The 27,929-nt window shown below is 40.3% G+C and overlaps 4 protein-coding genes across 17 annotated transcripts in view; 3 read left to right on the forward strand and 1 right to left on the reverse strand.

The window, feature by feature from the left end:
• Positions 1–27,929, reverse strand: part of Pde1c (Phosphodiesterase 1c) — a 94,370-nt gene that overhangs the window by 24,103 nt on the left and 42,338 nt on the right. For 9 of the 11 annotated variants that reach the window (XR_011416547.1, XR_011416546.1, XM_032438558.2 and 6 more), the window contains exon 2: positions 19,635–20,315. The exons of the other annotated variants lie outside the window; for them this stretch is intronic. Coding sequence is in view for 7 of the 9 variants with exons in the window: in XM_032438558.2 (XP_032294449.1) it covers positions 19,635–20,100 (466 nt within the window). In the remaining 2 variants the exon portion in view is untranslated. The remainder of the gene's footprint in view (positions 1–19,634; positions 20,316–27,929) is intronic. 11 annotated transcript variants of the gene reach the window in all.
• On the forward strand, positions 1,311–1,860 carry LOC6627888 (agrin). The gene has a single exon (XM_002052258.4). The coding sequence runs from the start codon at positions 1,444–1,446 to the stop codon at positions 1,663–1,665; it is 222 nt and encodes a 73-aa protein (XP_002052294.1). The 5' UTR covers positions 1,311–1,443; the 3' UTR covers positions 1,666–1,860.
• On the forward strand, positions 6,855–8,939 carry Mal-B1 (Maltase B1). The gene is made up of 3 exons (XM_002052257.4): positions 6,855–8,105; positions 8,159–8,505; positions 8,568–8,939. The coding sequence occupies exons 1-3, from the start codon at positions 7,170–7,172 to the stop codon at positions 8,779–8,781; spliced, it is 1,497 nt and encodes a 498-aa protein (XP_002052293.2). The 5' UTR covers positions 6,855–7,169; the 3' UTR covers positions 8,782–8,939.
• Positions 10,146–14,753, forward strand: Mal-B2 (Maltase B2). 4 transcript variants are annotated; one of them, XM_015173237.3, is made up of 7 exons: positions 10,146–10,254; positions 10,737–11,907; positions 11,969–12,119; positions 12,194–12,389; positions 12,452–12,592; positions 14,467–14,565; positions 14,624–14,753. In XM_015173237.3, exons 2-7 carry the CDS (start codon positions 10,768–10,770, stop codon positions 14,736–14,738), a joined length of 1,842 nt encoding a protein of 613 aa, XP_015028723.1. In that variant the 5' UTR covers positions 10,146–10,254; positions 10,737–10,767; the 3' UTR covers positions 14,739–14,753. The 4 variants fall into 4 exon arrangements, with proteins under 4 accessions (XP_015028723.1, XP_015028724.1, XP_032294458.1 ...); XM_015173238.3 differs by having other exon boundaries at positions 10,150–10,254; positions 10,654–11,907; XM_032438567.2 differs by having other exon boundaries at positions 10,152–10,254; positions 10,629–11,907.

Raw genomic sequence — 27,929 nt, forward strand, 5'->3', positions numbered from 1 at the left:
TATTTGCGCATTTTATTCTTGTCTTCTGTTTATGCTCCAGCCGGACGCGCTCTTGGAAATGCTTAAAAGCTATTGCGTTCAAACTCTTCCGCGTTGCCAACTATTTGGTATTCTGAAAGCTCTCTCTCGTGCTCATTTTTCTCTTCGAGATGGAAACGTACCGATATATTGACGCACCATTGTCTCAAACTTCGGTTAACGCAGTAATGCTAAGAATTTGATAATTATTATATGTGCTCCTTTATATACTATTGCGTAAATCAATATCTCCAGCACATTATGATCCAGATTTATATATCAGATAGAGTAAATATGACATGCAATATCAGAGGTTTCCTAAGGCCTCCGAACTCTTTTTTCTGATTTAATCGGTCATTACGCTGTGAAACGAATTATGAGCAGACACTTACTTATTTATTAAATTTTTTGATAAATCTATATAATTAAATTTAGATTCTTGTCTGCTCGCACGTGAGCACGCACGAAAAGCGCGACACGCGCCCATCTCTAGTATCAATAAGCACACACACACACTCTCCCTCCTCGCTCTCTCTCTCACTTCTTATCAGCAGGGGCACCTTTTAAAGGCCACCGATCGTTCTGAGCCCATGATAATCGGCAGGTGGCAAAGGTAATTGCCGTAAAATAGTAGTTCGCCAGCTTGGGCTCTTATTTGCAAAGACACTCACTTCAATTTCAATGTTAATTAATTAAATGCCATCATATTTATAGCTTTTCTTTTCTATTTTATATTGTATGTTAATTTGTGCACTCTATTGTTGTCTAACTAAGTACTTTAGCGGTAATTCACTCAATTTGAAGAACTTTGTGTCACTGGGGAAATCAGCCTAAGCACACGATAAATTTTTCTACTTAGTTTCAAATGTGACATAGCCATGCGCATTGCTAGCCTTTGGCCTGCCCGCTTGGATGTGCTGCTGTTGGTGCTGCTGCTCCTGCTCTGGCTGCATAGCTGGTTGGATCCGCCGAGGGCGGAGGCAATCAATTGCCAGCCGTGTAAATTGCTGGAGGCGCGCAAAACGCATGCAAACGAAACGCTAAACAATTTCAAGAAAACACAAGCACACTTTAAATAGGGGCTGCTATATACGCGACCGGGCGAGGGGAGTGGCACAGATGTGTTTTTTTTTTCCAAGTCGGAATAGTCAACAGCTTGTTGACTAATTAGCAAAACTGACGCATACTCAGATAGTACTTGGCCCAAGCCACCCCCCTACCACTGCCCCGCTGGTTCACTCTCTCCCTCTCTGTCTCTCTCTTTTCATTAAACAGAAAACAGTTTGCTTTGCTTTTGACGCTCAGTGCAAATTCAACGCTCGACGCGCAACGTATTGCGACACATCTCACAGATTCTGTAAGCATCTCGCAGATACTTTGGAAATCATTCATTTCGGTGGCAGCGGCTAATTATCTCAAGTGAAAATGAAGTCTTTGAATTTGTTGGCTTTGCTCGTCTTTGTTCTGGCTGCCATTTGGCTGGGCTACGCCGAGGCCAGTTTTTGTCCCTGTGACCTTAAACAGAAGGGGCAGGTGTGCGCCTCGAATGGCGTTACCTATACAAATCGCTGTGAGTTCGAGTGCACGCAGCGGGATTACAAGAAACTGGGACGACAACTCAACATTCAGAAAATGGGGCCTTGCTAACTGTGGACGGATCTTCATTATGGATAATTACTGCTGAAAGTTAAAGTATATATTTAAATCATAAAAGTACTTCTCATATGTTAATCGTTATTTTAACTCTCATTAATCAATTGTAATTAAAATTTGCTTACTACGCTGTTTACCCTACACTAATTCAGATGAAAATAAAAAACAATAATGGCTACGCTTGAATAATTTTGTGTACTCGAACAATTTAAAAATGTCCAGGTACCACACCTTATAGGTGATTAAACGTTATTTGATGAACGTTGATTATGATGGAAGAGGGAGAGAGATGGCGCGAGGGACATGTCTACCAAAGGAGCTCCGAGACACGCAAACCCACAAACTACGATCGTCCCGACTCACCAGTTACCCATTATGTTTCTGACACACATATAGTGGGAACATTGATGGATGAGCTTGAAGTGGAAACGGGTTTAATTACAACCATTCTGATTGCCACCTTCAATGAGATGCGCCGAAGCGTAACTCGATTTATGGCATAGTATGCAAATATTGCCATTAAATGCTAATTAAAAGTATCAACGACTACGTCATCAAGTTGTCGGAGCTCGCTTCGCTGTCATTGATAGTCCCCGATTTGTCGTTTAAATATGCCCCTCACGTACATCAATCAAATTGTGCATAATTAATCGACAACGCCCGCCTGCAGAGCGTCCACAATGGTGCCCATTTCGGGCTACGGATTTTCTGATTTCTGGATGTGATTTATGAACTGTATTACGCTTTTGTTAATTGAATCTCAATACGTGCGACACGAATGTCAAATTACTCAAAATGCCACCGTGCAACATTTTCGGCAACAACAGATACAAGTGGGGCACATTTATGAAGCATGCTGAGCAGCGGGACTGCCGTTTGTTTTATGACAGGAAGCTGTCAGCTGCGTTAAATAAAGAGAGTGTTATTAAAAAGATAATACTATGTTGAGTGGAATGACGACATGAGCCTTTATCTCACTGTGCATTAGCCTCAAATCTGTTAATAGGCTGTCTCGAGGGCAGTTTGGGGAATGGGAAACTGGTTGGCGATCCCAAAATACTTTGATTCGAAAATATATTGTTATTAAAACGCCTAATCCAAGTGGATATAACCCAGCTTTGCTCGGGCCTAGCTTTCATGCCTCCATTTTGGTAGATTTTACAAGAAGCGTGAAAAATTAGGTTGAGCCCCGATCACACCGTTAGCAAAAACTTCCCATTCAACTGTTTCTAACCCATTCCCGCACATGGAATTTGAATTTTTCTTGAGATAGCTTTCGTGTCTTCGTATTTTATCTGAATTAATAAATTATTTAAAATTTATGGTGCCTACTTTTTGGATTTCATTTAAATAGGATTGCCACTTAGCTAAGCTTTTAATGCACATGCGTATATAAAGTCTATAGGTAAACATTTATTCCTGCAATAATGGAAGGTGGGTAAAATAAATATTATTTTATTGGCAGCTTTTAAGGTTCTTAGTTGTAATTTTTGTGCGCTTGGCATTGTGTCAAGGATTTTATATAAGCTTTTAGATTTCAGAAATATGTGTTGAGGTCAAGAGTCTTATATTAGACACAAGATATTTATCGTGCAATTAAAAGCAAAAGCTAACGAATTACGTCCATGCCCGACTGATAAATAGAAACTTAGTATAGCCTTTTTCATTACATATGCACAAAGCCCTACATTAGACATTGCCAATCTCTACGACTGACAACAAAGCCAGTTCGTGTTTGTTGTTGTAATCGATTTTGATAACAAGTATTTGATAAGCGTAAACGTATTCACATCAAATGGCAACGCAAATAGCAATCAGAAACACGTATCTGCCGTGTGTCCTGAATGGAACTGAACCAATTTGCTGACGCTTAAGGGTTGTCAGACCTGAACAGAATGCGAGTAAACAGGTATGAAAAAAAAAAAAAAAAACACGAATATACAATTATCTTTGGGTTGCAGACAATTAAATACCCTAGCACCCGTACGACAGATATATACGTAATCATCTTCAGATTTTTATTGCTATTCGATGAAACAATAATGTAGAAAAATTGTTGTCAAAATGTTTGTCACGAAAATTTCTGAGCGCTTAAAAATAAATTGGTTTTATATTCTTGTGGAAAAGGCAGTGAGACATCTCTCACCTTATTAACTGTATATATTTATGATCAACCATATCTGTCTGTCTGTTACCTTGTAAAATAGTCTCTAGTTCTTAAACCTATCCACGTAAAACAAAGCATAGAGTTATCTTCCAGACTCCAGGCAGTTAGAACAGACCGGATTAGATTGCCATAGAAAATATCAGTCGATACTCAACTTTAAAAAAACTATCACTATCAAACTCTGGTTTTACTGATTTCAGCGATCTCTTAATTCTTTATCATATTTGTTTAATTATTAACTTTTTGTTCTTTAAGTTATCTGCTTTTATTGGTTTCATTATGTCAAGGCTTTTGTTATGTCAGCGTGTCGAAAATAGATGTTGTTTCTTGTTTATATAATATCAACATATTGTTATCTAAATCTGTGGTAACTTTCGGAGATTTTGTAAAGTTTTATTGGTGAAGGTGGAAGCCGTTCACGTGCCATGTCAATCAGCATTACGCTAGTTGAATTAGCTTGAATAAGACTTACAGGTAGTATCCGGCATTACCTGGTTAAAATAATAACTATTACTAACTATTAATAAATGCCCCTTTATCAGTTCGAAATATTAAATACCCTATCTTATTGCTAAAATTCTTACTAAACAAGTATAATCTTTACCTTTACCCCACCGCTCCAATTAGTTAATCAACTAAAACTGTTGTAAATGTATCGCATAAATATAAATTTCAATAATTTAAAAGGATTGTAGTCAGCATTAGTAAGATGTAGACTTTGTATGTAGATTATATTAACCTGGACTCTGACCCATAAAACAAAAGCTTTTTGCGGTCAAAGATGTTTCCTGCCATGTTAAATTCCGTAACTCGACAGAACTATCCCTTGCCAGGGTATAATAAATCTAATCCTAGCCATATGTTTTGAGAGCGTGCATTAAATTTGAATCAAGTCCCCGCACGAATTAATCGGAGTCCGTTTTTTCTTGCTGTTGGTTTTGTCTGGCTGCTTTTTTTATTTATTTTCTTTTTTAATATGCCAAGCTCGCACCGCTTTGATATTATTAAATATTTACATATTAAAATATGTACTCGTAGGCTGCTATTTATTCATGTGGCTGCGGCCGTGGCGGCTGCCGCTGGGACCGCCCCCAAATTGAAAAGTGGCCCAAAAGATGTCTTGCTGAGTCCGACCTGCATAAAACGAATTTAGGCGTTGTTTTGCCGCTTTGCGACGCAATTCAATCAGTGTACGACCTGAAAATGAAAGGTAAGCCTCGGTCTTCCTCCTGACATCGCCCAACGGTTAGGTGGCAAAAACTGGCTGACAGACAGACGGACAGGTGACTGGGGCGTATTAGTCGGTCTCGCAGTTGCTCTCGACGAGAAACTTTTTTGCGCGCCGTAATTCAAACTTGACTCGAAAGGTATATCGACCTGTATGAAAATCAGGGCACAGATACAAGTGCAAAGCACTCGAGCTATGCCACCTTTGCCTTTCCAATCAAATGTCAAACCCTTTTCATGTTGCATCTCCGCTTTTCAACGGAATTTAATAAGTTGCAAACAAAAATCGTGCACTTGACGCCGGGTTAGCCTCTGTTTAAATGAATAAATAAATATAAATTTTATGTTTTTTCGTTTGCACAGTCCTTTGCAGGCACAGGACGATCACGTTCTCATGTTCCCGTAAAGCATGTTCTTGGTGTACACGACCGTGCACCTAGTAAATATCATGCAAGCAACAGCAGCTTAATTACAATGTTGCAAATGTTTTAATTAACTAACCAGAAGCCATATTTGAACAAAGAGGCCGGTGCGGCAAAAGCGAACGGACACGCTACCCTTTGCACGTCCGTTGTTCTGCATCCGAGCGGCTGCTGGAAGCGGGTTTCATTTTTGTGCACCGGCACGCAACGGAAGTTCGCGGTGGAAAGTGAACAAAATGAAAATGCAACGTGCTAAGTGGCCAGGGATATGCGAAACGGAACGTGACAGGATGACAAACAATCGGATAAAAAACAAGCAAATTAGAAAAACATTCTTAGGTGGCCGTAGTTCCTGGCCATGTTCCCAAAACCAAGGGAAAGATCAACTACGATGATTGCACAATCATGTTCAAATACATGGGCAACACATAAAATGGGAAATTCAAATCAAAGTCCAGTCATAGAAATATGTAACTGCAAGAAATATGTAACGTGAAGTTTGACGTATTGATGTTAAATTAAGGAATATGCTTATATGCTATTTAGTAAGACATTTAGTAATATATTTTGTCGAGAGTCTGTCGAACTTTAACTGCTCAAAATTTGCCCAAAGTTAAATTATTTTTGGTTTCAATTTTGACTGCAAGTTATGTGCAGCACATTAAGGAGAATTTTGCTTTTAAGCTTTAGTTCAACTAAGAATTTCCTGATAGATAAAAGGAACACTTGAATAAACTACTGATAAATTGATACTGGGCAAGATATATGTCTACAAATTTAAAGATTTACATGTTCTCAGAGCTTCAAAGAAAAAATTGCGACTAATACTTATGGAAAAGCTCGTTGACTGTGCGTTCTTTGAAACTGGATTCTTAGATTTTAATTGCAACCACAGAAAATATAATGCAGGATTCCAACTAAATTGTTAAATAATTGATTAAACTTAAACTGAGTGTGCTCTGTGCATGGCAGCAAAAAACTTTCACCACAACTTTTTATTTATTTTTGTCAAATGTAATTATTAACTTAGAGCTGTGCCTGAGCAGAACTAGTTTTTGAGCTGTGTTTATGTTCGCATTCGCAGGAACAAAACAAACAAAGAAATAATTAATTAATATTCTTCTCAGCTATTGTTTCAGTCCAGAACTTTAATGTTTGCAGCTCGCCAATCTGCCATTCAATGTCAAATGTATTTAATTTTCCACTGCTTGGTCAGTTGGACTCTTCCCATTGTAAAACCCAAATGAAATGAATGTTGACCGTCCACGGACCAATTGGAAAAATATTTGAGTTGATCTAATCTAACGTAAATAATTAAACCGGAATTCCATGGTAGCAAACAAAGACGGCGGCTATATAAGGTCGTTCAGACCGTACAGATGCATACAGTGCATAGTTACAACTTCAATGGGTTAAGATGAGTTTGAAGTGGAGCTTAGTTTTGGGCCTAAGTTGGCTCCTTTTTGTGGCTTCGTCAGAATTAAAAAAAGCATAAGCCAAACGAGTTGGACGACAATATTAATTGGTGGCGACACGAGGTCTTTTATCAGATTTATCCTAGGTCCTTTAAGGACAGCGATGGCGATGGCATTGGTGATCTTAAGGGCATCACCTCCAAGCTGCAGTACTTTGTGGACACTGGCATCACGGCCATCTGGCTAAGTCCCATTTACAAGTCACCCATGGTTGACTTTGGGTACGATATATCCGACTACAGGGACATCCAGCCGGAGTATGGCACCCTGGAGGACTTTGATGCGCTGATCGCCAAGGCCAATCAACTGGGCATCAAGGTCATTTTGGACTTTGTGCCCAATCACAGCTCGGACGAACACGAATGGTTTAAGAAGTCCGCTGCTAGAGAGCCTGGCTATGAGGATTTCTATGTGTGGGAGGACGGCATACCTGGGGATAATGAAACTCGCTTACCGCCAAACAACTGGGTATCTGTATTCTCCGGCTCCGCTTGGCAGTGGCACGAGGAGCGGCAACAATTCTATTTGCGTCAGTTTACCAAGGGACAGCCCGATTTGAACTATCGTAATCCTGCTGTGGTGCAGGCCATGGATGAAGTTTTGTTGTACTGGCTGCAAAAGGGCGTGGCTGGCTTCCGCATCGATGCCGTTATCTATATATATGAGGACGAACAGTTGCGAGACGAGCCCTTGAGCGGTTCCACCAGTGATCCGAACTCAGTTGATTATCTGGAGCACATCTACACAAGGAACCTGCCGGAATGCTATGGCCTCATTCAGCATTGGCGTCAGCTGTTGGACAACTACACGGCCGATAATCCGGGACCAGTGCGCATTATGATGACCGAGGGCTATGCGGATCTATCGCTGCTAATGAACTACTATGAAGATGAGGACGGCGTGCAGGGCGCCCACTTTCCCTTTAATTTTGATTTTATTACCGAGCTGAATGCAAACTCAGCGGCTCCGGACTTTGTATACTTCATTCAAAGATGGCTGACCTATATGCCGCCTGGACACTCAGCCAACTGGGTGATGGGCAATCATGATAATCCGCGCGTTGCATCTCGGTATGGCGTTGGCACTGTGGATGCCATGAACATGCTGATGATGACTTTGCCGGGCATCGGCATTACCTACTATGTAAGTGTAGCTGTGCTCTGATCTCTGGCTCTACATCGAGGTTTCTCCTTCAGGGCGAGGAACTCGGCATGGTAGACTATCGTGACATTAGCTGGAACGATACAGTGGATCAGCCCGCCTGTGATGCTGGTCTTGACAATTACAAGTGGGTCTCTCGCGACCCCGAACGCACGCCAATGCAGTGGAGTGATGAGAAGAATGCTGGTTTCTCCACGGGAGATTCCACCTGGTTGCCAGTGCACCCGAATTATCAGGAGCTTAATCTGCTCACCCAGCAAGAAGCCACTTACAGCCATTATAAGGTCTATCAGTCGCTGATCAAGCTGAGACAATCGCGAGTCTTGCGGGATGGCTCATTTACAGCCCAGGCCCTTAATCGTAATGTTTTTGCTATTAAGCGGTGAGTTTTTAACTTTTCTTCCAATTGAGCAAACATCTTTTATATTATCTGTGTGTTTCCAGCGAATTGAGAGGTCAGCCCACCCTGCTAACTGTCATTAATGTGAGCAATCGCACCCAGCAAGTCGATGTCAGTAACTTTATCGATTTGCCCAATCGTCTTACATTGTTGGTTGTGGGCGTTTGCTCCCAGCATAGGGTGAGCGAGCGCCTTAAGCCCGCCGAGGTCAAACTGTCGCCCCATGAGGGTCTAGTTATACAGCTCAAAGCTCGCTAGTAGTTGAATATATCAAAAAATATTAATTTAAAAATGTAATGTGAATTACATTTACATTTTATTATATACAAGGAATTGCCAGAGCTTAAGCCGCACCGAAGAATAGTGGGGCTGATAACATTATTATACTTATTATGATAATTAAAAATATTGCAAAACTTGAAGGCCTTTAATATTTCGTTCGTAACAGATGTGACAAAATGGGAACCACAAGGCTAGGAATTTATTTAAGGTCTTGTTAAATATTCCTTGAAAGTAATATTGACAGAAGAAATTGGCGTTCGTTTTATCTATAAGGCAAAATGCTTTTCCCTTCTCCGATATTAACGGGAAGAAAGGTTCTCACTCTGGTTGCCTATACTTTGATTGTTAAAATAGAGCTGGCGAGCTTAAAATAAAGTTATTAACGTAAAAGCCAGACACACATCACAAAGTTGAGCAATTTTTCGCAAAAGCACGCTTTGGAAGAATTCATGTTTAATGATATTAACTGCTATTCGAGCAATATTTATTATTTTAAATACTCATCTTAGGAATTAATTTGAATTTCCATTTAATTATATTCCCATTGCCAATTTACACTTTAAAGCGTTTTGCACGTTTTAATTGAATTTTGAATACTTGCTGTTGCCCTTATCCCCCCTGCCCCGCCTTGTACGTGCCGTGCGTCGTTTGTCGTGTTGCTGTCGTCGCACTTTCTCCAAAATATTTCATAACTGTCAACGCTTCTGGGCAGCGGTAGATAAATTGTTGTTGAGTTTAATTAAAAGCCCTTCGAAATTGCATAAATATAAATTTCGTTTTGTTTTTTATACTCTGTAGCTTTTGACTATGGTTCAGAATATGTATACTGCTAATGGGCAAATGTTTGCAAAGGTAGAGCAAGCTATTTCGGCTAATTATATAAAGTTTATTTATTCGTGATCGGGTCGAAGATCTGAGTATATCTAGCCATTGTTCGTCTCCTCGTCTGTCCGTATACTAGAGCCCGTTGATGTCAGCGATCGTCAGAAATAGATAATAATTCAAATTTCAATCCACTTATAACATGCGCAGACCCAATGCTCTTTTTTATGAGCACATCTCTTCCCTTAGATACCCAATTGGGCAATTCGGTCGAGTCAATTGAGGTAAATGTGAGTGAGTCAGTCGATATAGTGTGCGAGTGCGTATATGAGTTCTGGTTTGAAAGCCTGAAGCGGCAGTTCCACACGGGTTACAGGGTATTTCTTAGTCGGCCACCTTAGCTTTGAGCACGATATTGATTTGCAGCCTGCCTTTGTGGATGCTGTGAGTACTGCTGTGGATTCCAAGTGGAGCGCAAGCTTGTGCAAATTGATTGGCTTCGCTGCACGCTGCTTTCTCTCAGTTTTCAGTTGATCACGGTGGCTGTGGGCGAAGTGACGTGTTTCGAGCAGCATTGAATTGTTGTTATTTGTTTACGTTCTTATTTTTGTTGGCAAACCTTTTGAGGTAGGTAAAGAGTGTAAGCAGCGGGCGCAGCCGATGTGATTGTTATCAATTGATTATGTATGGAGGTAGTCAGAGAGAGATAAGGAGTAATGGCAAATGATCTTTCAGCCTGTATTTTCAGTGCAAAAGGAAGGTATGCTGCTTACAAAGAATGAGGGAGTAAGAGAGTGAATAAAAACAAAAACGAAATAATATCATTTTCTGTTTAAATATTTTACGGCGTTAAATTGGTTATGTGTGTAATTTGATATTATTTGTCGTCAGTCGTTTCCATAAACAATTATTAATAATCAGAACTGCCTTATTAAGAGTTAATAATATTAAAATTATAATAATTACACCGCCTGCAATTTGAAATTAACCCTTTAAAACAGAACTGAATCCGATTCGCGTTTACAGTCGCTGCCACAGCAGCAAATCTCTTGCACCATGGCAGCAGCGCATCAGTTAACCCGAACAACCCAACTGCTTCTACTTTGCAGCCTGCTGTGGACACAGGCGCCTCGTCCGGTCATGTCCAGTCTGTTGAGCGCTCAAACGGAAGATTTTATCGACTGGTGGCAGCACGCGGTCTTCTACCAGATCTATCCCAGATCCTTTAAGGACAGTAACGGCGATGGCATCGGCGACTTGCAGGGCGTTATCTCCAAGCTGCCGTATCTAGCTGAAACGGGTATTACAGCGACCTGGCTGAGTCCCATTTTTCAGTCACCCATGGTGGACTTTGGCTATGATGTATCTGACTATAAGTCTATACAAACGGAGTATGGAACTATGGCCGACTTTGAGCAGCTGGTGAACACGGCTACCAGTCTGGGCATCAAGATAATCTTGGACTTTGTGCCCAATCACACTTCGGATAAGCACGAATGGTTCATAAAGTCAGCGGCTCGGGATCCCTTGTATGACAACTTTTATGTATGGGCAGATGGGAAACTGGATAATCAGGGTGTTCGACAGCCACCGAACAACTGGCAGTCCGTGTTCTATGGCTCCGCCTGGCAATGGCATGAGCAACGCGGGCAGTACTATTTGCACCAGTTCGCCAAGGAGCAGCCAGATCTTAACTTTCGCAACCCGGCCGTGGTGCGTGCTATGGATGATGTTCTGCTGTTCTGGCTTAATAAAGGTGTGGCTGGTTTTCGCATTGACGCACTCAATCATTTGTTCGAAGATGAAACCCTGCCCGATGAGCCACTTAGTGGCAAGACAACGGATCCCCTCTCTTACGACTATACGAAGCACATCTACACCAAAGATTTGCCTGAGGTTTTGAGCATGGTGCAGCACTGGCGGCAGCTGTTGGACGATTATACCGCCAAGCACTCGGAAGGTGCCACGCGCATCATGATGACAGAGGCGTATGCCGACTTGCAGGTGCTCATGGACTACTATGAGGATGCCGGCGGAGTGCGCGGCTCCCAATTGCCCTTCAATTTTCACTTTATTACGGATGTGAGCGGAGATTCGGATGCCCGTGACTTTGTATACAATATAGAGAAATGGCTGATCTACATGCCTCGCGGGCACACTGCCAATTGGGTCATGGGCAACCACGATAAACCGCGTGTCGCCACGCGTTTTGGCCCCGCCAGTGTCGATGCCATGAACATGCTGCTGCTGACACTTCCCGGCGTTGCTGTTACCTATAATGTGAGTATGTGCGTATTGGAAAGGTCAGCGAACTAATCTGTTTGAATTATATTTGTTGTAGGGCGAGGAGCTGGGCATGCAGGACTATGACGAAATCAGTTGGGAGGACACGGTGGATCCGCCAGCGCGCATTGCCGGTAAACTGGACTATAAGAAAGTGTCCAGAGATCCGGAGCGTACACCCTTTCAGTGGAGCAATGCTACCAATGCTGGTAAGCAGAACTGTATTATAATAACCTTTAGTATATCTATTCGTTTCACATGAATATATAAAACTTTTCCTTAGGTTTCTCCACTGCTGCCAAGACATGGCTACCCGTAAATCCCAACTATCTGGTGTTGAATCTAGAAGCGCAAAAGCAAGCCGTCAAAAGCCACTACAAAGTCTACAAATCGCTGATTGAGCTACGCAAGTTGCCGGTGCTGAGACGTGGAAGGTTTAGCATAGAGCCGCTATCCCGCACAGTTTTCGCGTTTAAGCGGTAATTCTCCCTTTTTCTATATTAAAGGGCGCACAAATATTAACAGTTTGCTGGCAATTTAGTACCCTGAAGGACTACGACACACTCGTAACCATCATCAATGTGAGCGCTAAGGAGCAGTTGGTAAATCTAACAGACTTTATCAATCGGCCTCAAAAGTTGGTGGTGGAAGTGGCAGGTGTTGATTCAGTTTATGCACCTGGGTAAGTTCAATGTCACTTGCATTATATCGCATTTAAAATATCTGCCACATATTTGTCCTGCATTTGCTACCCTCCACAGACAAACCATTTCCAGCAGCGCCTTAACACTGTCAGCTCATGAGGGTCTCATCTGCAAGCTGCTCGACGCGTAGGCCCAAGATTAACGTACTTTATGGGTTCAATCAATTCAATTTGCTTTGATAAATTTAGATTTAATATTAAATGACATGAGCTTAAAATTAAGGCATTGTGCTTGTGCTGCAAATGAATTAAAGTTCACTTTGCCTCTTGCAGTTTTTTTTATATATCAGTTTGCATTTAAAATCTGGAGGTCTTTTTATGCACGACATGCGGAATAAAACTGCTGGCCACGACGTCGCCATTGTCGCCCTGGCAGTTTGCCCAAGCGAAATTCACGTCATTTAGATACCCTATCAAAGGGTATTCTACTTTGGTAATGAACGCATTACAGACTCCCTATAATATTTAGTATATATAAAATTTAAAATATGTTTCGATAGATTTTCCCTCTGCTTGATTAAGGAAGCATTTAAACTGCAACTAGTCGGAATAAATTCATAACAATCAAGAAACCATAAATAAAATTGCTCGAAAATTGAGCTATATCTTAAGTAAAGGTGTCTCCTAATTCTTCTGTAAACTCTGTGTTTTTCTATTTGTTGGCTGAGATAGGATTAGACTATAGTTGCCTTTCATTTATTCAATATTATGTTGATTATGTACTCAAATTAATAAATAAATAATTAATATTACACAATATTCCTTCATGTTTTATTTAGCATGAAATGCATGAAACTTTGAGCTTTACATTTCTGCAAGATTAAAATATTGTAATAGAACTGGTTTTTTAATAATGCTGCAAGGGTAAATCATTTTTGGTACCTCCAAGCTATTTTTTCTCTGGTCAGTTTGTTTCACAGCTCGTATAATTTTTCATGTGGCTGGGCGCACGAACTCGAAGATTTATGGACCACGACACAGAGATTTGCGAACTGTCGCATTGCAAATGGGTATGGGCACTGCAACAGAGAGAGAGAGAGAGAGAAAGGGAGAGGGAGGACAAAGGTTCATGTTATGCAAAAGTTTCAAATGCCACGCGTTAAGCACTGCATTGTCCAATTTGCCATGTCCATAAACTTGCTCCTTTAAATCATATCATATTTTCCATGGACGCCAATAGGTTTTTAGCTTAATAGCGAGACATCAAATGTTGCATAGAATGGCATAATAAATGCTCTTAACGAACATAAAAGGCAGTTACTTAAGTTTGAAAATTGCTAAAAAGTTTGCCCTTGCAAAAGCACTTAAATCAGAAAAATGAACAGAAATTTAGTTTGCCTAGCAACAGACAGTAGCACATCGTTATAACGACTTGGCTGTTGATTCCGATCTAGAAGGTATATATATGTACAATTTATAGGTTCCGAGAAGGCGTTACACATTTCATGACAAAATTCTAATTCCTAATCGTGACAAACTTTGATCTTTCACAATTCCAAGATGCTATTTGCAATGTAAATGAAACGTCGCAAACCACAAACTTTTCTGCGGAAAGCACTAAGTTAATTTCTATGAATCTTTCATTTGTAATCTGAAGATTATTTTTACCACAGGAAATAAGCCACAACATGGCATAAAAGATGAGCATTACGACTAGTTTTTTCTGTTGAAATGGGAAAGTGCTAAATAGCAATAAAGTAATTCAAATCATACAAAATGGAAATGTTTTGCTTTGGCTTCAAGTGTTCATCACGCATACGCCACGTTGATCCATAACAAGCCTAAAAAATATTTTCTTTATCTTTATGCAAAAATAAAAACATTTTTGGTTTCTAAATGTTCCATGAATGAAGTGATTCTAGTTTTTTGGCCAACAATCGCAGTGACAAACCCCAATTGCGACTTGCGCCTCGCGCTGGCCTTGTTTTGAGCTATGAGCAGTCGGGCATGAGGTTAGTTGGGACTAATAACTGTTTGTTTGTTTCTAACTAGACTGCTTTTCTTTTTCAGTAAACAACGTCGTCTTTTGGTTAAACAAATCATCAAATCTTTTAACGTGGTGCTAGTAGCTTTGCTAATGTACAATTTGTGGCGTCACAAGTGGACTAAAGTTAATTTCAATTAGCCATTTTGATGCATTGATTTTTGTTGCGGCCGTTGATTGATTAATTAATTAATAAAATACACCAGAAAAAAAGCGTAAATAAAAGAGCATCGCTAGCCAACTGGCTAAAATGTCATTAACAGTTGGCAACGGGCGAAATTGTGGTTGCTGGGCATCATATGGACGAATTAAATTTCCGTTTATCGCTGTCAAGTGGTGCTGAAAATTGTACGAAAAGTGGGTGGTAATAAGATTGCCTGACAGATCGATTTTTTTGCGATATGTCAACTGTCAGCAATGGCATTTAAAATTCAATTTATTGCTCAAAAATCCATATAAATGCTTAGCTCATTTATGTCTTTATATATTGTAATAGCTTTTCTTTCTGCCCTTGTCAGCACTGTTAGGAATTGTGTTTTTATCAATTTTCGAAAACGCATCAATGCTTTTTATAAAACATTTTTTCTTCAGGCAAGCTCCTTTTAAATTAATTTCATTTGGCTCGTATTGTTCCGCTGTCTAAAAGTGCAGCAAAAACGAAAGTGTCAACAATAATTTTTTTCCAATTTGCTAGCGGATATTTCCATAGTTTGGTTAAGGACGACTCTAGCGATTGGCATCGAAAGTCCCTATGCTAGGAGTCTCGAACTGCAACTGGCACTGAGTTGAAGACAATGACAAGGCAGCAGCTGGCAACTGCTAAAGTAAATTTAACGCTTTGCTGGCTGGCAAGTGGAAATCCTTGTTTCCATCCTGATTGCCGGAAGTTGACAGCGCCGTTGTTGCCTCTCAGAGTTACCAATAAAATTATATTCGACTGTTTGGAAATCAACCGGACTCCCGGACACTTAAAGCTATAAACTTAGCTATTCTTACTTGATTATTGTGGTCGATTGGCTGAATAGAAGCTGGCATTAATTCAATGTTTGTAATTTATATTTCTGTAAAATAGTTCACACAGCCGAGGGGACAGTTGGCTTAATATCTATCACAGGTAAATTTCAAAACTTTTCTGTTGTCCAAACTTGATTAGACCTCGAACTCAAGGTTCACTTAGTCAAACCAACTAATTATTCTTACTATACTCACTATTTGATGTAGTTAAATTAATTGTGGTTTCACAGAAATGTTGAACAATTGCGATTGATTGCTGGAACCCAGAGCTATTGATTCGATCAATTGTCTGCGGGCTGAGGATGTCGCATTGTCTAATATATACAAAGCAGCATACAAGGACACACATGTTAAATCCTTTTGAGCTAAAAAGTTTCAAAATGCTGAGCAGCTCTGGGAAATTTGGCAGGACGCGCCGTGCACCTTGATGTCAGAACAGCAGCAAAAGGTATAAGAGGCCGCAGCGAAGCGGGGGAAAGGAACAAAGATGAGCCAGCTAATTGGATCCTTCGGGCCAACCACAATTCGGGCTGCCAACTTTTTCCCTTGCCTATGTATGCGTGTGTGCGTATGCTGCCTTTTCTGTTTGTGGCAGCGCCATTTTGGCCATTTAGCTGCAGGCTTCATAAATTTAACAGACAGTCGCGAAACTGGCGCCGCTTTTTAACTGTTTTTAATTAAAACATGAGTGCGCAAGCGAATAGCGCCCGACTTCCAGATACCATGAATCCAGTGCCGAGCTACCGTTAAATGTGTTAAATGTGCACACACCTCCAAGCGCTGCTTAATATCTCTTTTTGTGGTTTTTCAAGATAAACTTAATTTGCGATTGGCAAACATGGTTTTAGTCTCTGGTATGGAAGGTTTAATAAAGTCAGGCTAGATCTAGTCTTCTGTTGAAGCAGACCCTTTCTTGTATACACTTTCAATAAGTACAGGGTATGCAAAATGCTACTCATAATCAGCTAGAGTCGGCTTGTGTGTATTTTGGTGGGGCTTATCTCCATGCAGGTCTAAAGGATTTTTAAACCATGTACTCATTGGAAACGCGTAAAAAGGGTATAATGTTTTTGGGTCAGAATATGTCACAGACGGAACGAATCATCTCCGACCCCACAAATATATATTGTATAAAAGCTAGGGACTGGAAATATACTAAAATCCTATATAAACGCATGAAGAGAATCTTTAAATATATAAAATTTTATTTAACAATAGGAAGTATTTATGGTAGATGAATTATCGCAAGAGGCCAGCACCGTGAGAGTTTTGGCTACAGGGTATTTTTCCTGTCCAACTGCGCCAACTACTGTTTATTTTTTATAGCTTTGCTGTCACTTGAAAGCAGTTGTCGACATCAATGGTCCGCAGAGAGTAAAAGCCAAATTGATTGGCAATTGAGGCGCCGTTGGCATAAGGGCAAATAAAAACTTTAGCCAAGAGTTGCATACATTATCCCTTTAAGCCAGGCCCATACAAATTCAATAAAGCTGCTCAACTTGTTTGCTCCACAATAAATTTTTTTGAGGGAGCTTGTCATGTTACGCCCAATTCGAAATATGTATTGAAATTTTTGTGCGTTAAAGTCAATGACTGGAATTTATGCAAATTTTTACGGGTTGCTTAGGACTGGCTAAAACAAAACCAAACAAAGGTCACTTTTGGCCCGAGTAGTGCAGATAGCATTTGAGTTATGCGCATGAACTTTGCCAAATGGTTTTCTTGTATTTGTGAATTTTTAAGCGCCCAAAATTATGCGAAGATCTTGCAAATGTTGCCTGTCCTTAAACCTTATTACGCGCTTAGTTAGGTTGACGCGTTTCCTTGTTGTTCTTTAATAAATTGGCCAATGCCAATGAAGATTCATTGAACCGCAGCTAAATTGGCCACTTAACCCTTTTTTTTTGTTTTTTTTTGTGTTCCCAGTTTCAGTTGCACACACAGCACATCAATTAAGTGGTAACCTTTTCCCACTCGGCTGGCTGCTGTCAATAAGTAAACTTGTCGCTGAAGCCCGCTTGAGCAAGCGGGGCTCTGAACTACCAGCCAGACAGCACAAATAGCCGATGGCGGAGGTGGGCCTTGTCCTCGTCTGATGCCTTTGTCTGCGAGTGACAACAGCAAACGTGCAACGCTAGAAAGCGGCCGCGACCAGGCCAACAATAAGTGTAATATGTCAATTGAAGGACACACTTCGAAAACAACAACAACTACACACACACACACACACACACACACACACTCTGGCGCTCAACAGCGACAGGAACACGAACACGAATACAAAAACAAACACTTGACTATTTATTGCATTGTTGTTTGTCTGTGCTGTCGCCGCAGGATATGCTACGGATATTTGCAAAATATTGCAGCGCCCATAAATTTTAACCCCAAAGGACGCGCCACATTGTCACTTGGCTCCTGTCCGATTGGGGGCGTGCCCCATGCCTTGGCATTGCCTCAAATTTCAGGCAGCTACGGGACACAGCAATTGGAGCCCAGCGGTACACATTCCATCTGGAGAATAGTACTGGTAACAGTTGAATTTCTTTTATCTGTTTATTTATTTAGCGCTTAACCGAATAATTGAGTAGGTAGTTTAACAGTTTTACGGTTTTTTTTTTTTCAGTAAAGCGATCCAGGAGCACGTAGATAAGTATTACGTGAGCTTTAAGTTGACAGCTCTTAACTGGAATTTGCAGGCTTCAAAGAATTTTATAAATACATTTAGATTTGAGATTTGTTTGTGGTATACGATTGACGATTAATTCTGCAAGGATTGGATAATTGACTCTGACTGATTCATTTATAATATTTTCTTATATCTTTAAGCATTGATGTTTAATAAAAGCGACTCACTCGTTTTGTGCAAACGTACGGATCTGACATACCTATTTATGAACCTTTCTATCTTTACATATATCTATCTATCTATCCATCTATCTATCTATTTATCTATCTAACTATCTTTCTATCTATCTATCTATTTATTTAACTATCTATTAATATATCGATTGCAGCATACACTATATAAAACGTTTGTAATATTCCTCCTAGTTGCATTTTTACTATCCTTACTGCTTTTGGTTATTTTTTTGCCATATTTAAATTTTTCTGATATCCTTATTGCGGTTCATTTAACTACAAAAGCACTTCACACACACACACACACATACGTACACGCACACCAAAATGCACACACGAACCGTTTGCAGGATTATATGGATACCTTTTATTTTCGGTTAAAATTCATTTCACCTAAAATTGAATTCATTCATTTTATCTAAAATGAACACACAGAAGCTTAAAGTGTCTGTGCTCTATGCAAGTATAATAGTTCAGAAACAACTGGCCAACAGCTGTATGTTTGCTTTCAAAAACCTGTTCATATCAGTATATAGGTGTATATTGATGCCCTGTAGCTGAGAGCAGGCAACACGAGTGTCATGCTGATTTCAAAAGCCTCCGGTATCCGATACTCTTGCCGAGAACAACAACGAACCAGTCTGGCCTGGTCTAGCTAACCTGCAGGAGCATATTTTGCGTATTTTCTTAAACGTTTACCCTGGCCACGTGTCGTATACGCAATCTGCTGCAGTATTAAAAGTTGCCCATAAATTTCCAGCAGCAATTCGAAATGAATTGTGTTGTGCTGGTTAGAAGAAAGGATAAGAATGAAGTTATGGGTGGCAGCCAAGTTTTAAATTGGCTACTACCATAGCCCAGCCCCTTTGAGGAAATTCAATTTCATTTTCAATTTAATGCTGCAATGGGCCACGTACCTGGGCCGTCGTTTCAATCTGGCTCTTGGGTTTGCCCTCTGAATTGACTTACCTGCAATGAAATGATAGAAAAATAGATACATATATATTATTTTATGCCTTTGCATGGCGCCATTGTGTGTGGAGAGTGTAGAAAGGGTAGCTTACGAATTAAAAGTCAAACCCATGGAAACAGTTCATGTGGGTCACCCAAAGGTGACTCCAGGCAAGCCCTGCCTTTGCTTTAAGTGCACCCATCGCTTACCTATGACATAGGAGTACCCGTCCAGCGTCAGGACGCACTTGCGCGTTGTGGTGCCGGACAGATTGCCAACTCCGCCACCAACAACAACGCTGGACGAGTACCGCGGATTGTTTCCAGCAGCTGTGGAACGACTGCTTAGACCCAGCGCCTTGTGCAAGCCCCCGCCGGGACTGCTTGCCTGTTGCTGCTGCTGGTCGCAGCTGTTAAGACTCTCACGGCGTGGTGGTGCCGGTAGACCAACAAACTCGTCATTCCGATTGCCCTTAGAGCTCCGCCCATCACAGGATTGATCGCGTTCCCGTACCGGATCGTTGCCCGTTCGCGAGCGTGTCAAGCGCGTGGAGGAGCCGCTGGCTGCATGGCTTGCACCGTCAACTGCACCTGCAGCCGTTTCCTCCGGACTAATGTTCAAGGATTGCGGCTTACCGCGTCGCGACGGCGGCGTCTCATCCAATGTGTCGCCCATTTTCCGTTGGCTTGTGCTAAGGATATCGCGCGATTTTTTATGAAAGAGTCGTGCTCATTTTTGGTACCGACCCGTTGTTAGTCTATTTACGTGGAAACTTTGCCTGTCGCCTCCGCCAGTTAATTGATATTTTTTTAAATTTTTAGTTGGAATATTTGAAACTTTGATTGCACTTTAATTTACTTATAGCTCTTTGTGTTGAGCCACTTTTATTTCTGCGCAAACATAAAATTTAATTAAAACAAAACACTCTTCTAAAATGAATCGCAATGAATGAAAGCGAATTATAATTCTGCCAAACAAAGAGGGGGAAAGAGGGACAGCGAGATTGATAGAAAGAGTTATGAATATGTGCTCAACCATCTACCAACGAACACGTATACGCAGCGTGGTGCATGGCAAAAACCCGACTGAAAACAATGCAACATCAAAATGAAACTGAATCTTTTATGAATGCTATCAAAATTACTTTTATGCTGAAATATATTTGAATCTTTGTTTGGTCGCTTTGCGACTGTCTTTGTTCATACAGATGTGAGCAGTTTTTTGGGTTAACTGCAGGGTTTTTAGAGTTATTGATACAAATAAATTTGCCTGAAATCTGACAATTTTTGCACATTTCAAAGGAGTTTTAGAGTTCAATTTTAAAAATATATAAATGTTGTAAACTACATACTCCTATTTGACTTATTAATTTATCAACAGACTGGACTGCCGTAAAAGCAGAAAGCTGTATTTTTCATAGTAATTGTCTTGTGTCATGCATATTTGAACAAAAAAACTTCTAGAAAAATTGTGTCAAACATAATTTCAAATATATATTTTTGAAAGTTAACAAAATGTTTCTCGGCCTACGAGAGTAAAAATAATAGGAGCCTTGAATCTGGTCTGGTCTGCTGTACACTGTATGACAATGAGAAATCCTCCGCTCGAAGGATAATAATTGAAAAGTTTCTAATTGCAAATTTAATTGATATACTTTTATACGGTCAAGCAGGTAATGACTGATTTTCAACAATAGCTTGCACTTATGCTTTGCCCTCCAATAATGGAATAACATTATAAATAATCATAACAGAATTTTCATTTAAGGTTAAAAATTCTAATGCACTCGAACGACTATGGAATCCAATAATATATCCACCATTACGATATGGATACAGTTGTGCCCTTATGCACATGTCCAGCGGTGTATCTGAGCGAGTCAATATTGCTCTAATTGCAGCTCTTGTCCATGCTGCTGCCAATTATTTGACTTTACACACAAACATGCCTCCTTCTCCACAGTCTGTCACCCTCGACCATTATTCCGATTCGAATGTCAGGCCATTGTTTGGGCCACTATTCGATTCTGATTTTTATCGTACAAATATTGACAAGCCCGTCACAGCCTGAGTGTATATTGTATATTCTTGCATGCGTGTGTGCGCGCGTGCATGTATTGGTCAGTTTTTCATCGAGATATATTTGCATATTTGTCATAATGTCTGTTCATTTATCAAAATCCATCAATGACAACGAAACTGATTGAAGCTGTTCTAAGCGTCAATATTGCATGAAGTACTTTTTTAAATGTTCACCTACATTTTTCGTATGCGTTGGCATAGCCTTAATATTACTTAAGGTCAACAAATATTTCAATAATTTCATGCATTTATTTTTTTTTTTTATTATTATTAAGCTTCTGATTGCTCTGTTCATTTTTGCATGTAGTTTCGCTTGACACGTACGTCAAATAAAACGGGCGACACTTTCAAGGCGTCACGTACGCCAGGGCGGGGTAGGTATCCAAATGGAAGCCTTTTTTTGTTTGGCATGCTAACCAATTATTCCACCCACTACACCCCACGAAAATATGTTACTAACTCAAAGTCGACCAAATGCCAGCAGCAAAACGTGCTGCGAGTTCTGTTTCAAAAATCTGAAGCATCCAAATCCCTTGGAGCTAAAGTCATACAAGGACCCTGTGGACCTGAGCATGCATTTCACTTTTTAAGCGGCGTATCTTTGTTTTATAGTATCTGTGAGGCATGGCAGTAACCTATTTACTAGGACTCGCATCGAATCCTGTTCTATACATTTTCGGCAGGTGTAAATAAAAGTTTATTTAAGGATTTACAACAAGATTTAAGTTTAAAGGAATTAAACTATTGTGGTTGTTAACTTAAAACTCGGAAGCTCTGGATCATAATAAAAATAAAAATGTAATTGTATTAATCTTAAATTTTTTGTTACTTTTTAAAGGCTTTGTCAGCCATCCAACCGCTGTCCGCCCACAGCCTTTTATAAGCCCTAAAGCTCGGGTTGTTGGCTACTTGCCAAAGCTGCAATAAATTGTGTTGGAAATAATTTTCTAGCGTTGAGTAGCAAAATTCGTTGTAAATGTTGGTGCTCTGGCATTGAATTTTTATGGCTTTAAGTTGCGTTATAAATATTGCGCATACGCCGCGTTTATCGCTTGCCTAATGATGTATCAATAACGCATTTACGACACAATTAAGCGACTAGATGAAATCAATGCTCAAGTCCATTAATGGCTAACCACAGGTTATTAGCCATGCTTTTGGGCCATAAACTGCGTTATCTAAAAGGTTGCAGCCAGCAGAAAAGATGCGACTCAGAATCGCACAAGTCAATGCACGTTGGGGTTCAGGCTATGGAGTTCAGGGAACTCGTAGCGTAAATTTAAAATTTGTATGCACAAACAGTAACAGCGAATAGTTTTTGCCATTTATCTGGCTGTGTGGGTCCTTTGTTGTGCACGATATCGATAAAACTTTTCAACCCGCATAAATACTTAAACTAGCTTTTAGTTTTGGGCAAAGGTTCATTGAACTCAGACAAGTCACTGATTTCGCTGCTAGTCTATTTAATCAGCCAGCATCATGGGCAGTTAATTTCTCTTCATTCAGCTCTGTTTTGTCTCTGCCTATTTTAACCTGTTTCCATGTAAATTGGGGAGAAAAGGGTGAAATAGTTTTGCGCAAATGTATGTGACTGGCAGAATGGTGTTTCTCTGACTTCATAAGGTATGCATATTATTGATCAGGACGATGAGCTTTTAGGCATAGATCGGAGACTTAAGGTGCAATTGGCAACTAATGCAAGTAATCGTAAAAAGACCGTTTATAGATGCTTTCTCTAATTAAGGTTTTTAGTAATGATATTCGAATGGTATGCAGAATCGGAAAGATGAATAGCCGAGTCATTAAATATGCTTACAGAGTGCCAGCAGGGCACTTTCTAGTCGGGCATTCCGACGAAAGCACTATTTCTTGATTGAGTTGCTAAGCATTGCTAGATGAAAGCAACAAGGTACAAGCCACTTCTTGCTGGGCTTAAATGAACCTGCTAATGTGCTGCTATGGGAGTTTGGTGGAAGGGGAAAGCACCAAGGACGTAGTCCTGTCAGCAAATGAGAGACGAAGAATAACAAAAACATCCACAAATAATTAAAAGCGCACAATGCGCAGAAGTAGCAAGACTGCAGACAATGAAGGGCTAAAGGGACGTACAAAATGTCACTGGCAAGTGAGATGCATAAAAAACAGACAAGACGGAACAGCTCTAATGACATGGAAATCGCTCACGAATTCCAAATGCTCTTTCTGGGTTTCTGATCTTCTGAGTTTATCTAAAAAACTTTTGATAAATTTGTTTTTAAGTTCCAAATTGAACACGAATTTTAATGACTATTTAGAAAATTGAAAGGGACGAAATTAGAATATGAAAAACCCTAAATGAACTAAAAATCAACTACCCTGTAATTAAAATCTAACAAGCTGCGTTACAAAGTTGTCATACCCACATAAAGGCTATCGTTAATAGCCCACCGAGTTGCAGTTGCTTTCGTTGTCATTTGCATTCATTCAGCGCCTTTTATTCTTGTATGTCTCAACTTAATTGTTGTAATTTTACTGGGACATTTTCTGTGCTGTTGTTGTTGTTGATTTTATTTGTTGCTGGCGCCAGCGTGACGCCAGTTGTGCTGGGGAAAACTGAAGGATGGGTTAAAGCACGATAGATGCGAATCACTGGAAAAATTTTGCGCAGGACTCAAAACTGGAGCTCATTAATCAACCGGGCTGGCTGCCACCGCGCCGATCGATTTGTGCAATAACAAACAATAGCCAGCTGATATTCCATTTAATTTAATGATATACACACCATGCACAGCACACATGCACCTCATACACAACACAACGTTTTGAGGCCTTTGCCTTTACGGACAGGAAGTATGCAATAAATTTGCTCGCTTGGGCAAAAACTGGCAACGAAGGACACTTAATAGAAGCAGGTGAGAGCAGCAGGGGAAGAAAGAGAATGTTGCTTGGCTGGCTCATTAGCATTCGGGCCGGGCCGTCAACAGCATAAGGATACGTAAAAGGAAGCCAAAGTGAGGACAGGTCTGAAAAGTCTACTGGACAAGTTTGGTATGTCCTGTTTTTGGCATCATCAAAGCCACATTTCAATTGCAAATTATTTTTTCCCACAATATGTACATTGTTTTTTGTGCGCACTGAGGATAATCGATAAATATCAAAAAGCTTCTGGCTAAAAACTAAATTCTCTTTCCATATTAATATTATCAACAACACAAAAAATCATTCGATATAAGATTATTGACCATTGAGTCAAAGGTTGATTGTTATTACAATATTATACCAAAAGCTATAAAATTAATGTTGATAGGGAATAATTTTGTATTAGCAATTGTGGAGAACAGAATAATAATACACCTTTTTAATCTGATCTCATTGAAATATGAGTAAAATGGATATAATCTTTTTGTTCGAATGTATATAGCAGGCGGAAGAAAGCATCGCCGACTCATCTGCCTGTCTGTCTATTCGTCTGTTTTCCCGCTGGCCTGTCCTTAAGTATAATTGCCGCGGTCTCAGAACTTATTAAGGCTAGAGAATTTTGAACGAGGTTGTTTCAAATCTTTAACAGCTACGACCGTTTCCAGGTTTTTCAGTTTAAGCCATATTTATAAATACAAAATTTAATAGAGAATTCATGGCAACTAAACATGTGTACAGTATGAATATTCAGGGTATCTGCTAGTCAGTCTCTTCCGACAAAAGCACTGATTTTTTTTAATAATGTGGCCTTATGTATTTCTTGTAAATTTATTTATAGAGAAAGTGCGTACTTGACTGAATAAAAATTAGTGTTCATTTTGTATTAATAGTATGCAAGCCTTATATACCACACACCCAGCTTTAGTCCATCATTCCTTCTCTTTCTCGCTTCTGTCTTCTTCTCTGTCAGTCAGCGCACATATTCTATTTACATACAGGCAGAAACCGAGAGCCAACAAATGAGAAAGTCGCATTATTAATTTGCGGCACCGCACGTCCATAAATAAGACTGTCTCCCATAAATATGGAGATGTATGTGTATGCACATATACGAATAGTCCAAATACATATGCATATACACATACATGTATGATTCAAAGGACTTGCCCAGTTGCCATATGTTGGGGGTTGCGGCGTTCAGCTGGCGTTGCTTGGCTCGTTTTTCTTTTAGCGCCACGCAATTTTCTTTAGCAATTTATTACTATTTTGACTTGTAGATGTGTGCAATACAAATAGCAAAATAGAAGACCAACACCCACACCAGAATGTTCCTCATACCCGGCTGGTGGCGCACTTTGAATGCCAGAGAGCGACAATTTGTAAAGCAGGCAATTATCCTTATTAGCTGCTTGTTTATAGCCAGTGTTTGTTTACTCGTTTGTGCCATTGACGCATAAGCGATGAGTGCGTGCCCGATAAGGAAGTGTCGGTTGGAGGGATATGCTATACTTTGCTGAGAGCGCAACAGTTGTTGCTCTTTGGGACGTTTAGGCCAAGAAATGAGTCTGGCATTGGGTTAATGAGTTGCCTGCTTTCTGTTATTAATGTAGTTTTCATGAAACGCACTTGGTTTGTACACCCTTCACAGACGGCCTTAAGTCTTTCAATATTAATGCATAATATGTGAGCTCTGTCAGGAAGTAGAGGAAGTAGGAGGTGGGGTACAACATACGATACATTGTCAAATCAGCGACATTTTTATTACTGTCGCTTGGGAGAAGGCGCGCCGTACCACCCACAAACTCCTGCTTCATACATATGCGGAAGTGTGGTGTCGATGGGAGTGTGTGTGTGTGTGTATTTACATGCTGATGATGTCGTTATTAAACGCATAAGTAAATTGTGCAAAAAAGCTCGTCCTGCGTGCTTGAATCGCAGAGCAGTGGCGGGACTGCCAGGGAGATGTGCTGTGCGCCTTTGTCAAAATTTTTTATGTACTTAACAAACGCGCAGCAAAATGAAAAACCCTTGTCTCGTGCTTTTTCGCAGGTTGTGTTTGCATTTCACCAACCCGCCCGGTAACCGCCCCTCGCTCGCTCACCTCTCTTTGTTGACTTTGGCCAACGCTTTATGACTTTATTTCACCAGTAAGCATATGCAGTAGGTAAGTAAGTGGAAAGGGGGCGTGCGAGGTGGGCGAGTAAGGGAGTGCGGCAATGGACAATTAATTGGTTGAAGGGGGACAGGTGGCCGCTGCCAAGGAGTGGGTGGTGTTAACGCAGTAGGCAAAACTGCCGCAGCGTGGAGGAGCGCATCAAAATGACGCAGCACATTTATAATTTATAGCATACGCAGTGTGCGAAAGAGATAGAATAATGAATGAATAGTTACAGCAGCGAACAGAAGGATGCAAAAGAAACAAGAATGCAGGGATTTCTTCGGCACACCGAGGGATAAATACCCTAGCAGACAGCGACTTGTAAGTTCTTCTCTACAAATGCAATACTTTCCGAATAAAGCCAAATGTTATGGTATTCTCATTTAATATGTGGTGCATATATATGGGTGAAGTGAAAAAAGTATAAGATCGGATATATATTCTAAAAAGCCACGAAAAGTGTATAAAACTTGCCCAGAAAAAAGTCAGAAGCAAAATAACGTTATAATAATAATAGACGTATTAACCTTTTAAAGGATACAATGATTTATGAGTACCTATGTAAATCGGGTTGAGCTGGATGAAATCAAGGTTGTTACCATATATAATTATTTTCATTATATTTGGCGCTTATGCTTCACTTTCGAGAGTAAGTGACTAATTATTTCAAAGATTACAAACATGACAACAAATTTATAATATCCACAAGCTGGCGCCGGCTTGCACGAGCGAGTATGTTGGCATTGTGAACTGGCCAAAACCAACTTAAAAGTCATTTTGTGGCTTCATTTGCATGTGGCTTTCCATGTGCTGGCTGTCTTCTGTCCACTGTCTAAGCATGTGTGTATGCGTTTGGGCGTGTGTAAGGGTATCCAGTACAGTTGGTGATTAGAAGCCAACGTCTATCAACAGTTGCCCTAATGCCCGAGCAACATGCAACACCAGTACCAGGACTGACCTCATTCTGTTTACATTTGCAGCTGTTGCTACCAACCAACTAACCAAAACCCACCTAACCTCAGTCCAGGACTCGACTCGAGCCCAGTTTTGAGCGAACCCCACAGCTACTGCAGTGAATTCATGCGACTATCGGCCCCGCTGGAGCCACTCTTCAACACTCTGCTTGTTCTGGCACAATTGACTGGAAATGTTTAGTGGCCCCTTGATATTCCGTCCACTTGTGTGCAACATATTCAGGCAACGAAAATCAAAGAAACGTTGATGTGGCACGTTCTTTTCACTGGTGGCAACTTTCACAATGGCTTTGCATAATGTGCAGCACCTTTGATTGTTTGTTGAGTGTTAAATGACACTTTATTAAAGTTACATCAACATATTCGTTTAATTTCATTTATACAAAATAGCAC

This window comes from Drosophila virilis, chromosome 4, assembly GCF_030788295.1.
Source record: "Drosophila virilis strain 15010-1051.87 chromosome 4, Dvir_AGI_RSII-ME, whole genome shotgun sequence".
NCBI lineage: Eukaryota > Metazoa > Arthropoda > Insecta > Diptera > Drosophilidae > Drosophila > Drosophila virilis.